The sequence below is a fragment of the Petromyzon marinus genome, chromosome 13, assembly GCF_048934315.1.
Source record: "Petromyzon marinus isolate PM22_M1 ecotype Great Lakes invasive population chromosome 13, UKy_Petmar_22M1.pri1.0, whole genome shotgun sequence".
NCBI lineage: Eukaryota > Metazoa > Chordata > Hyperoartia > Petromyzontiformes > Petromyzontidae > Petromyzon > Petromyzon marinus.
Genome location: NC_133679.1, coordinates 4497341 through 4510600, shown reverse-complemented (window position 1 = coordinate 4510600; position 13260 = coordinate 4497341). Strand labels below are relative to the sequence as shown.

Below are 13260 nucleotides of genomic sequence, written 5' to 3'. Positions count from 1 at the left end.
AGACGAGGATTGTAACATTTCAACCTTCCCAGTGATGCCATGAATTGTTACGATTCGATGGTGCAACTCAATTCAATAACACATTATTCCTTCGTCCTGTTTTTAGTGTCCCAATTGCTTTCCAGCTCTTTTTTCCGTCTTGTTTGTACGGCGTTTCTTCGTTTCGTTAGCTTCATTTGCCTAAACGTGATGTCGGCAAAGCGATTCGTGTCGATCGTAAACACGTGCGCGTCTCCAACGATGTAGGCCGAGGCGTCTTGGTCACGTGACACACACGCCTGCCCACCAATCACAGCCACTCGCCCACCCGCCCGCCCGCCCACATCACCGAGGTCTAAAGGCGTCACGGCCGGGCCCCCCAGCCGACCTGCCGCTGTTCATCTCCGCTTCCCCTACCCCCCCCCCCCGTCCCCTTCGTTGTAAACCTGGCGCCCAGTCCCCTCCAGCCCACGGACCCCGGTGCAGTTACACCGCCTGCACACTCGATAGCTCCACCACGGTCGGGGGATGTCAATGTTCCAGGTACAGCCTCCGAGACTAATCTCGCGTGAGGATTCTGATACTTTTGAGAAGTTCAGGCGTTGTTTTTGCTTCACGTGCAGTAGGAAACTGGAGGACCCCGCGCTCGCTCTGTGGGCCATGCATTCCTCGATAGCCGCGCACTCACCGGTGAGCTCGCACCCCAGCAGCTCCATGCGCAGGGTGCAGCGGTTGTGGCAGATCGTGGGCAGCAGGCGCACGTAGCGGCTCGTGATGGACGGGCTGAGGGCCGTCACGCGCGGCGTCGAGTTGTCCCAGTTTCCGGGAAAAATCTGCGAGGGACGTGACCACGACGAGCGCGGCGGTTCTCATGATTCGAGCCACGTGGGTGGGGGGGGCGTTGCTGCCGCGAAGTCATTTTTCAAGACACGATGTTAAACTTCACGGCGTTACGATGTTCGTGATATCGGTGTCCCGTAACTTTGTAATTGAATGTCACATTTTGATAGTACTATTATCGCGTAAAAAAAGTCCTTAAAACTGTACTTCCCTCGACACAAACCTCCCGTAAAGCGTCCTGATCATTGCAATTTTAAGATCAATAATGCTCATAACGGGCATTCTGTCAGAAAATTATGACGTCATATTGAGAAAGGCTGTAAGAACTTGGTGGGGTGGAGAGTGGGGGGGAAACCGAATTGTAAAATTAATTTATGTGCAGTGACATCGCGGGATGTCACTGTGCAGTGCCGGTCCTAGAGAGGCCCGGTGAGCACTGCTTGATAGCGCTAAGTGGCACCACGCTTGGCATGCAGTGCCAACCCCTACAGGACAGGGTGTGGGAGTGCCGACCGTAGGAATGAGGTTACTAACGGCCATGGCACTCTGCTTGACCCAAGAGGACACGTGACCAGTTAAGTGTACGAAGGGGCCCCAAGTGGGGGCAAGGGGTGGTCACGTGGTCGGGAGCCAGATCCTTCCCGAGGATTCTGGAAGGTGGTCATGGCCAAGGGCGGAGCCGGCCACGCCGCAGAGAATATAATCCGGGTCCCGAGAGGGACCAGGGTGGTTGTTGTTGTTCATCCTGAAGACACCTTCGTCTACGTTCCCCGTTCAACAAGTCTCCAACACGTGGACCTGGACCCGAGCTGTTGGTCCTGGTCCGTAGTAACTCGTTACGTTGTAATTAGTGTAGTTAGCCTGGTGGTCACCACCTCGTTAACTACACCAGTTACGTTGTAATTAGTGTAGTTAGTCTGGTGGTCATGTAGCTAGTTACATTGTAATTAGTGTAGTTAGTCTGGTGGTCACCACCAGAGGTTGTTATTCTGTTGAGGGGTAGTTACCCCGTGTGTTGGCGTTAAATAAATGTGTTGCCTCCAAGTCTACGTCTGCGACTCAGTCGAACTCACTACATATGCACTCCGCTCCCTCACACCGCTCACCCACTGGGCTGGGGGAGGGGCGGTGGGGCAGGCGGGGGGTGCGGTTCACCGACTCACTGACCCTGTTCTTGGTGGAGCGCGCCTCGCGGTATCCGCTCCACATCTTGCCGTCATCGCTGAACGCGAGTGTGAACTTCTTGATGTACTCGGCGCTGCCCATGCGGCGTGCGCCCTGCGTCGTCACGCCGCTCACGCGCATCGCGCGGCCCAGGTCCACCTGCGAAGAGGACGAGCAACGATCGCGCGTTCCAATCGGAAGCGACCTGGCCACAAACGATGGCTCGAAGAAGCGGTCGTCCACGTGGAAGTTTGTAGCAGCCAAATACTCTAAACGCACATTGATTCGAAATGTGGAGGGAAAGGCCGGAGAATAATCCACGCGACAACGGACAGAGAACACGCAAACTGTCAAATATACAGTGGGAGTCAGGGCTCGGGATCAAACCCACAACCTCCTGCATACCGGGAGAGGTAGTTAACATCTCGCCCGGGGTGAACTTACCTGGATCCAGGCCGACCTGTCCTGATCGTCGGGAGTCCACGCGTTCACCAGACCATTGCGGTTGAGGCGCGCGTAGAAGGGGAACCACTTCTGCAGACCAAATATGCCACTGTACATGGAGGAGGCGGAGATCTGGTAGCTCTTGATACCGCCCCCTTCCATCCCCAGCGGTGCCCCGCAGCCTGCGAGGGGCGAGCAAGTTCAGAAAGTGTGAAACGTCGACGCGGCACCAGGCTCGTTGCGCGGCAACGGTGTCCGTCGCGTTGCCGCGTAAGGCCCACGCTGGGCCCACGCTGGGCCCACGCTGGGCCCACGCTGGGCCCACGCTGGGCCCACGCTGGGCCCACGCTGGGCCCACGCGCCTCTCATCAGTTGCTTCTCCGCTGGGGTTTGCGTTGCCATTTGCAGCACCGACGTTGTGGAACAACCTTCGTTTTCCTCCCTCAGCCATCATGTAAATCTTCCTTTAAAAAATAGATATCCTGAAGCGGAAGATTAGTGCTCGATAATGGTCACATTTGCAAATGCGATTTGTAACTTTTTTCGTTACCTGTTTATTGATAGTTCAATGTTAAGGTGCCATTGTACTGAGGGACTACTACTGCTGTGTGCTGTTGTCTTGGTGTGGTCTGGGACTGTTTTGTTGTTGTTTTGCTGCCTTGCCAAATTTTGATCAATCGGGCTTATATAATGAAAGTGTTTATTATTTACTTATATTTAGTGACTTGCTCTCCATTATCTCTATTGTGCATTGTTTGCTGTTGTAACTCGCTGACCCGCCCATACTTCACAGCTCATCGGATTCCTCTAGTCTAAATAAACAATTCTGATTCCGATTAAACTCGGTGCTGGTGCGCGTGTACGTGGGATACTGACGCAGCTGGCAGTTCTTGCCGGTGTAGTCGGCCGGGCAGTCGCACGTGTAGTCCCCTTTGAGGTCTCGGCAGATGCCACCATTCTGACACGGCTTGTCGAGACACTCGTCGATGTCTTGACGGGACATCGAGAGAAACGCGCGTTAGTCTGAACACAGCTCTCCCTCCCCCGGCATTGGTCATGCGTACCGCTCTAATGCTGCTCTTGGCAGTGGCGTAGCATGGTTGGCATGGTACCATCGTGATTGGACTATTGTGGTTGGCATGAACCATCGTAGTTGGCATGGGCCATTGTGCGAGGAATTAAATGAGGCCCCCTTGTCCGATGCCACCGCCAGCCCCCTCTTTGTAGCCTGGCGCCTGGGCCCCTCTGGCCCCGTGTGCCTGAGTGGGAATTTGCGCTGCCTGCACATGTGTGGAGGCTGTGCAAACTGGTCGTATGTATGTATGTATGTTGAACTTCTTTCGCACCGTACATAGCCAACCGTCCTAATAGGAGCTGCCAATTGTCCGGTTGAGCCAATGGTAAGTCAAACAATTGCTCGCGTTTCTGGAGCATGAAGTACGTTTTTGGGTGTTCGTGTTGTCTGTTTTGTGCCAGTCACTGTTAACAGCAGCTTAATTTAAAGTGCAAATCATAAAATACTCGCCAACGTTCTCATTAGTGCTGCGTTAGAACGTAGAGAGATGTCGTGGGTTTATTGAAGGGCTATTGTCTGAAACATTAGCCCACTGCTTTGGCATGTTTGCTGAAGTTTTAATGATGAACAAAATGCGTTTCTTGATGTACTTAAACATCTCTGTCAACCCAGTCTGCCCGATTTTTTCTAAAACAAAGAACTTAACTGGGATTAAGGACTTGAGTTTAAGCTGATGTGACGTGGCATAATTTACTTGGACGTGAGGTGGAAAATAAATCTGAAATCCTGAGCATATAACTTTTTCTCAGCAATCTGGGCTCGCCAATATTCCACTAAAACAAGCAGATAATGAGGAGCACAGACTCCTTGTCATTGATCAAGATATTTCCTGAGATCCATGCCTCGCCCATCTCTTCCAAAGAGGACCCATGTCGATAAAAATGGGGCAAAATTGCCGCCAGCATTGGTTCAAGCGAGCCCGATTCTGCCGGTGAGAGCCTCAATGTTGAAAACGGTCCACAGAGTTGGCTTGTTTTGAACCAGTGCTGCTCATAAAATGCACTCCCAGGGAATGGCTGTGCAGCCGATGGGTTGTGTAAAAATATACATTTACTTATTACAAATATGTAAAAGGAGGCGTTATCATGTCTTGCAAGCTCCAGCAGCAAAAGGGATGCTTTGCTTTGATGTGCCTCAGGCGGGGGAATGGTAACACAGGAATGTGTATTGGGCTATGTGGATCACATCGCTAATGGTTGGAACAAATCAGCCTCAGTGATCCCACCTACTGCCATGTTTTTTAGTCATGGTTCCATTCTGAAGTAAATTATGGTTTTCACTTTTTACCATCTGATCGATATTAATTGTGCTTTGTCTGTCATTTTGTACAATTGTGCAGCCCAAAGTACAACGCGAGAAAATCACTTTGAACGTGATTTACATACGCGTTAAATCGTAGATCCTGACACGTAGTTTTGATGGATTTATTGTTTGTGAAATAATTTATTACAACCTATGAACGGATGCAGTCTCACACCCCGAGTGTGTAGCCTCACCTACTGATCAAACCCATCCCAAAAAAACCTCTAAAATTCCCAGAAACACCTAGAAACCTACTGACCCCTTGTACCTCAGCGCAGCGCTGGTGTTGGCTTAGCGCAGGGGTACCATACATTGTCCTACCGAGGGCCAAACAGGACTTTCAAATACCTTAAGTGGGCCGTGCATTTAACACACACACAAAATTTAGCGTTATCCATTAAGGAAATAGCGTGCGTCTCGACCAAATGTGAAGGGGCCCTTGCGGTGACATAAGCGACTTGAATACACTCCAATTAGAAACACCGCGTTGTTGCCAGGTCTTCAAAAATAACGCCCCCTGGAACCCAATTGGTGCGGCTAAGGTGCTTTGGCGGTGATACCAAATGATCGCTTGTGTGAGGCGTTTGGAAGTGGCCGGCCTCCGGTGGACTGTATTAAGTGAAAGTAGTGGGCCATGTGACACGCGGCCCGTGGGCCATGTGACACGCGGCCCGTGGGCCATGTGACACGCGGCCTGTGAGCCATGTGACACGCGGCCCGTGGGCCATGTGACACGCGGCCCGTGGGCCATGTGACACGCGGCCCGTGGGCCATGTGACACGCGGCCCGTGGGCCATGTGACACGCGGCCCGTGGGCCATGTGACACGCGGCCCGTGGGCCATGTGACACGCGGCCCGTGGGCCATGTGACACGCGGCCCGTGGGCCATGTGACACGCGGCCCGTGGGCCATGTGACATGCGGCCCATGGGCCATGTGACACGCGGCCCGTGGGCCATGTGACACGCGGCCCGTGGGCCATGTGACACGCGGCCGGTGGGCCATGTGACACGCGGCCCGTGGGCCATGTGACACGCGGCCCGTGGGCCATGTGACACGCGGCCCGTGGGCCATGTGACACGCGGCCCGTGAGCCATGTGACATGCGGCCGGTGGGCCATGTGACACGCGGCCCGTGGGCAATGTGACACGCGACCCGTGGGCCATGTGACATGCGGCCAGTGGGCCATGTGACACGCGGCCCGTGGGTCATGTGACACGTGGCCCGTGAGCCATGTGACATGCGGCTGGTGGGCCATGTGACACGCGGCCCGTGGGCCATGTGACACGCGGCCTGTGGGCCATGTGACACGCGGCCCGTGGGCCATGTGACACGCGGCCTGTGAGCCGTCGCCGGCTCGGCGAGTGCAGCGCCACCACCCACTGTCTGTGCAGAGTTGGCCCTTGAAGCCCCTCGGGCACTTGCAGTGGAACTCCTCGTCGATGGAGTCTCCGCGCACCCCGAGCGACGCCTCGCACTGCCCGCCGTTGTGGCACGGGCTCGAGCTGCAGGGCCCTGCGAGCGAGGAAAGCGGTCGGTGATGAGAAACCGCGAAAGACAAAGATCCCCCCGTAGAGCCTCCACAGGCTGTTGGGGCAAGTGCCGTTAGCAAGGAACCTGGTGTGGTCAGTACCAAGCCTGGCCGTCTTTGTCTCTCTAGTACGGATATTTACAGACTGCATTAGGTATATCATTAAAGGTTGGCTCGACCTAAGACAGTCCTCAGAAATGGTTGTGATATCACTCGCCGCCACTTATAGTTGGCTGTGGCCTGGAATCGAATAGCACGGTGCCCTGAATTCACTGCGCTAATGCTTCCTAAACACGTGTCACACACGTGTCACACCACAGAGACAAAAATCCCCCGTGTAGCCTTAACAGACGGTTGGGGCAAGTGCTGTTAGCGAGTAGCACCTATGAAGGCCGGCACGGCACACGAGGCCGCCTTTGTCTCCCCAGTTGGCGATGTTTACACACCGCACCAGGTACTCATTCGAGGCCGAGTGGACCTAGTGGAGGCGCAAAGACCGGTTCAGATAATCGCCACCTGGTGTCGGCGGGAATCGAACTCTGGCTGCTGGGGTTCGTGGCGCGGGATCGTTATGCGAGGCAGTCTGGCAGACTGAGTCCTCAACATGATTCGATGAGTGACGTTAGCAGGCGCACAGTAAGCGGGGATTTCCAAATTCGGGCAGCGCAGAGGGAAGAACCCAGTTGGAACCGTTCGCCCAACATTGACCCGACGTTCCACGTTTGCTGGGAAGCGGGCAGCGTGGACGTCGTAGCTACGCGTATGGAACTCGCAGTGCCCACGTTGCGTGCACACGGGATGCTGCGTGTACAGTTTGCCTCCGTTTAATCCAGTCGGCTGTAATCCTTCTTCTCATCACTTAGCCCTCTAAGCTGTCGGAGGATTCAAGGGAGCAGGTTATTTCCCCCCACTGTGTAAGCTTTATAAATAGAGTATTAAACCCGAGACTATGGCTATTTATTTTGCATTCATAAATGTCTTCCGCGAGGTTACGGTGGTAAATCATACGCACAGTGTAATACACACTTTTTGCAAGTCGATAAATATCGGTTGGCATATGGTGATATTGGTCTGTCTTTGGAATGTGGAATTTCCACCGCTTGCCTACAACTGCCAATGGAACGTGAGCAGCGCCCAGATATGCTCGTGCCGAAAGACACGCTTCCATTGTCCATAACAAAGAGGGGGGGGGGGTTTGGGGGGGGGGATCGCGTAAATAAAAATGCGTCGTTAAACTCGCCTCCACCCGACGCGGCCACGGAAGCAAAACGTGACGGTTAGTGACGAGTTCAGCACACCGATTGTGTGTCGGAGAGTTAAACCCACCGCACTCAAGTTTCAAGTTTTCAAGTTTCATTTATTAGGTATAGCCCTGTGAGCCATGCGGCTCTTAAGTCGGGTGCAACTGCAACAAACTAAATTTGAACACAGAACATCCCAAAGCGACGACGGCAACAGAAACATCCTGGAATTAACCAGCAAATATTCCACACAAAAAAATCAAAACGCTGTGTGCAAAAATCACAATGTGGTGCAAGCCAACAACAACAACCATAAGACAATTTAGATTAACCATATGTTTTCGAATCACCAAAATAAAGCTATAAAAATAATGTAAGAACAGTAATCATAGGAAGTGTATATTTAAATTTAACAATAAACGATATACATAACACGTACGATTTGAGCACGACGTTCAGCTCGCGATGACAACGGCCAGCTTCATCAGGTGACCAGCCAGAATTGTGACGAAGTCTTCCTCTCTCGGTGGATACTTCCATCGTGTCTCCTACTGAACTGTTGCTCGCTTCGAAATGAATGGTTTGCTGGCGGCATTTGCAGTAACAATGAATTTCACCAAGCTCTGGGCAACAGTAGCAGAAATCCCAGAAGAACCGGTTTCCCCCCACGGGTTGAGGGGAACGAAAGTGACAGATGCAAGTGTGTAATGTGTGTATGTTGAACTTCATTCGCGCCGGACATAGCCAAATGTGGTAATCGGAGGTGCCGGGGGGAAGGACAACAAACTAGACACAACAAGAAGTTCTCAATAAATTAAGTTTCAATATAGATGATTTAAAAGTGCATAGCTTCCTAATATATATACCAGAAGGAAGAGCGTTCCAGACGGCCGCAGAAGCGCATCTGAAAGCGCGCGATAGCGGTGACCGTTTTTGTTCGACGGCCAGCCAAAAGCCACCGCTGCTGCTCACAGGATGGTGACCGCAGTCGTTCGCGTGATGGTTTATTGTGCTCCTTGATGACTCTGCTGCACAGTCCGCGTAGTCAACTCTACACTGACCGATGCAGCATCGTCGTGCTCCAGGTTCCGTGTAGGCAGTGGGGTCTCACCCCAGGTTTTCTTGCCAGCACGTCCTCCCACAGGTGTATTCAACTCTGTCTTCGGCTCTACGCGTTGTCCTCCCACACACGCCGCGTCAACTGCGAGCCCCGTGACCAAATCACCCGGAATGTTGCGCCTGGATAGCCGCCACGCAACCTCGGTTGTTAAAGAGGCTGCTGTGCGGTTACGCGGCAGGCAGCAGAGGGCATTAGAGCAAAAGTCATTGCTGTGCCGTACTTTGAATGCTCACGTCTTTGCCGCCCGCCTTCACCAAACCGCGCTGACGCGCGTGATGAAGTTACGGTCAAGCATCCCTCACACTGCCTGCCAAGGGGAGAGGACCCAACATCCAGTGGCTTTACACGTGCACACATGTCACCTGTAGTTACGACAACCCGATATGGAGCTCGCTGTCCAACTGACCTGGAGCCACTCCACATCCGTGGGCCAGTGCTGTCTCACGGGGGCCGATAGAATCCTTCCAGAATCCGGTGATTAAAACCCCTCCTCGAATTCAATAATGCAAGTCACAACCCGCAAGCTTATTACGTGAACATTGTAAATACGAATGTACGATCATCTCCTAGTTAGCCAGACTAATCTCCGAACTATCCAGCAGGCCTAGCAAACAAGAGCGAAGCAAAGCTTAGCATGATCAAGAAACGTGAAATACTATGGAGCGCAACTTTGATCGTGTCGCTTGGTGTCGGCCGCTTGGCGTTTTGGGTCTGTGCTCAGCAGCCCTGATACAAAGAAAAATGTAAACCTGGTAGGAAACATCTTGAAGAGTTATTCTAAAAGTAAAGATCAATTACTCCAACAGATCGGATTCATATCATTCAGGTTCACACAGCGTTGTTGCTATGGGAATCCATATAAGGAACATACACTTTGGCTTGGTGCCAGAGTTAAGTTTCAGAACTGTGAATAATGCCCATGGAAGCGTGAACAATGTGTTCTCACACTGACCGTCATTCCGTTTTTATAAGCGGTAATGTTTTCACCTCCCCTCTCAGGATGATAAAAACTCGTGAACCGAACGTCAAACGGAACGCCGAAGTGTCTTTTTGCACAAACCGGCAACAATGACGTGCAACGGACGTCTGTCGGCAGTGCTGAGCCAGTGGTGGAAATTCCGCATTCTCATGCCGGGGGGGGGGGGGGGTGAGTCTATCCAGAGCATGGCCAATGTGTTCCCACAAAGCGGTACTCATTGTGATGCCTCTCCATCAGGATGTAGCACACGAAGTCAACTGTCGACAAGGAGCTCACACTCGGAGCTCGGAGACGTCTGACTGCAAGTTCGATCCAAGATTTGACCTCACCTGGTATGCAGGAGGTAATGGGATCGATCCCGACCCTGACCCCTGTATATTGGGATTTTTCGTGTTTCTCTCCCCATGGGTCGCATGGGTATTTCTCCGGGTCCTCTGATTTTTCTCTCCATATTTAGACTCAACATGCGTTTTAGGGTATTTGGCTGCTAGAAATGTCCACGTGATAAGCCACTTTGTTGAGCTGTCATCCGTGGCCAAATGATCTGGCCAAATGATAGATTGCCTAGTAAAATAAAAAAATAGTTTAGTTTTAGGTTGTAACCTGCCATATTCAACAACAAAAAAGGGCTGAGACAAAAAACACGGATGGCACAGATACATTTGAAACTAAATTAAATGAAACACACGTGAAAGGAAATGTTTGGAGTCCGGTATTAAAACGACCGATTGTCACAGCTGAGCGGACTTCAGTCGGCAGAGACCGTTCCAGGTCACCGGGGCTGCAGATGGAAAACCCCATTCTGCCGTCCTAAGCTGAGTGGATTTCACACGCAGCAGCAGCAGTAGGTCCATAGCACTTTACAGATGCGCATCTGTCGCCGTCTGGAATGCTCTCCTTTCCGATATTAGGAAGCCACTGGAGCTATGCACTTTTAAATCTCTGTCGAAAACGTATTTCTTCTCAACTGCTTTTTGTGTTTAGTTTTTGGTCCTTCCCCCGCATCTCCGATCAGCGCGGTTGGCTATGTGCAGTGTCAAAGAAGTTCAACATACATGCAATATCGTTAACGCATCGCACGTTAGTCATTCCGTGTGGCGTTTAACGTTTCTTCGAGGTTTAGTTTCGTCCACATTGATGGCAGCTGTCCCCACCCTGGACCGACAACGCTGAGTGTCACAGCGGCTCCTGTACTGGAGGAGCAGCTCTTGGTGGTTGGAGTGAACTGAAACACTTCCCGACGAACTGGTGCCAGTGCTTCGGGCACGAGGTGTGGCAAGGGGACGTGGCGGCAGGAGTTGCGGGTTGCCCAGAATCCCAGCAACAAACACTCAAAAGAGACCCGCGGGTCATTTTCCCTGCATTGCAGTTCAAAGGTAGCGGTGCGTGCGTGGACACGCGAGGGATGTGAGAGCCCGGGCATCGTTAGTGCAGCGCTTGTCGGGGAGAACGACCGGCGGCAGCTTTCGTCCGGAAGAGCGACGTCGCTGCGACGTCGCTGCGATGGAGCGAGCGCGTGAAAGAGTCGGTCAGCTTTGTTGAAGTACCACCCACGGCCGTTGCACGGCCAACTGCTTGAAAGGTTTGGGCGAATCGGGCGCTTGAACACGCGAATAAAAAGAGTTGCACTAACTTCACAGGAAGCGATAATATTCCAATGCCCACATGCCATGCACGGTAAAGCCGGACTTGCAATCCGAAGTGCGTCGGTTCAATCTCATTCCGCAGGCAGCAGCAGCAGCAGGGGAAACATTGGGGCATTTTTTTTTAAGCATTCCCCTCTACGGCAGTCAACCCAGCAGCAGAAAAAGGGAACACCAGAGAGTCCAGCTTCAAAGCTGACTGATCGGCATGGAAGAGAAGGCCAACGCACCCTCCCATAGAGGCTCTCTCGAGCTCCCTCTAGTGCAGGGGTCGGCGACCAAAATAACAAGAAGAGCCATTGTTTTCGAATTCTGTAAAAAAAGCAAAAACCTCAACATTTCAAGAGCCGCAATGCACGTGATGAATACGAGGTGGCGGGGTGGTCCTCAATAAACGACGTCACGAAGCAGCCCTTGAACAGCCGCATGCCGCTCCGGGGCCGCAGGATGCCGACCACCCCCCCCCCCCCCCCCGGCTCCAGCGGACGCCCGTCTGTCAGCACCGGCGTGGGCGTTTGCCTTCGCTCGCTCCGTGTGGCGTGCGATGCACCCACATTGGCAAGTCGCTCCGTTGACGAACAAAGCTCCCGAGTCTGTCGGCTCCTTTTGTCTCGCCGCTGTCGTGAGCGGTCGACCGCCCTCACCCCACTCACGTTGCCCCTCCCGGCCGCTGCAGTTGATGAAGGGGCTTCATCTGCGCGGCGCCTTCCATTGTTCACGAGGGGCAGGGGACGGTCCTTTGTGCATTGGCGGAGCCAAAATCCCCACGGCGAGGGGAAGCCCCGCGCGGAGTCACGGCAGGGAATCTCCGCGCTGACGGCAAGATGGGGATGCTCGTGCAGCCCACGCGAGGGATGGCGATCCGTTGCGCGATCCATCGTCAGCATCGGCCGCGATGGGTCCACAGCTGGACGAAGGCCGCCCCAAGCCGTCCCCACCTCCCACGGTTCTGCGCTGCAACAATGCAACCCTAACCCTGCACGTGAACTAATTTCATCGTTCCATCTCCTTAAATGCACGTGCTCTGAGGTGTGATCCATCCCTCGACTGCCACTCCATCATTACTAGTGGGGGGGGGGGGGTTAATATACTCACAACTACATTCACGTATCGATACACATACGTGTATCGATAGCTTTCATGGGCAGCATTGTGTCCTCGAATGTACACCACAGTGAGAAAGAGATGCCGCTCGGTGCACACGAAAGCCAAGAGAGAGCCCCAACACATTTCGCACGCAACGATCTTCGCGGAACACTTCATCAGTGACGTGACCCCCCACCCCCACCCCTCCTCGATAGAATTTCCGGAAAAATGACAAAACCAACAAAATGAAAAGTGAGGATTGGCTCGGTGGCGTTGGCACGTCGTCGTTGTCATCGTCGTAGCATCGTCGTCGTCATAATCATGGCATGGTCGTCGTCATGTCGAGTCGTCGTCGTCGTCATCGTCGCCTTCGTCATCACGGCAGTGTCGTCATGTCGCGTCGTCGTCGTCGTCATCACCTTCGTCATCATGGCAGTGCCGTCATGTCGCATCGTCGTCGTCGCCTTCGTCATCACGGCAGTGCCGTCATGTCACGTCGTCGTCGTCATCGCCATCGTCATCACGGCAGTGCCGTCACGTCGTCGTCGTCATCGCCTTCGTCATCACGGCAGTGCCGTCATGTCGCGTCATCGTCATCGCCTCCGTCATACCTTCCTGGCAGAGATCTCCCTTGAACCCGGGCGCGCACGAGCAGCGGAACGGCTCCTCCAGGGAGTCCCCGCGCCCCATCGCCTGCACCTCGCACTTGCCGCCGTTGTGGCACGGGCTCCGGCTGCAGGGTCCTGACCATCGGCGACACAACCGCGGACGCGAGGAGCCGTTACCGCGCGCCACACACGCGCGCACAAAGACAAAGGCTCCCCCATGTAGTCCCAACAGACTGTTGGGGCAAGTGC

At 53.5% G+C, this 13260-nt stretch overlaps 1 protein-coding gene across 8 annotated transcripts in view; it reads right to left on the bottom strand.

Annotated features, from left to right (window-relative positions):
* Positions 1–13260, bottom strand: part of LOC116941870 (lactadherin-like) — a 170856-nt gene that overhangs the window by 12188 nt on the left and 145408 nt on the right. For all 8 annotated transcript variants that reach the window (XM_076066716.1, XM_076066715.1, XM_076066717.1 and 5 more), the window contains 6 exons: positions 13015–13146; positions 6187–6318; positions 3304–3417; positions 2428–2609; positions 1987–2142; positions 668–812 (listed from right to left, as the gene is read on the bottom strand). In XM_076066716.1, the coding sequence (XP_075922831.1) occupies positions 668–812; positions 1987–2142; positions 2428–2609; positions 3304–3417; positions 6187–6318; positions 13015–13146 (861 nt within the window). The remainder of the gene's footprint in view (positions 1–667; positions 813–1986; positions 2143–2427; positions 2610–3303; positions 3418–6186; positions 6319–13014; positions 13147–13260) is intronic.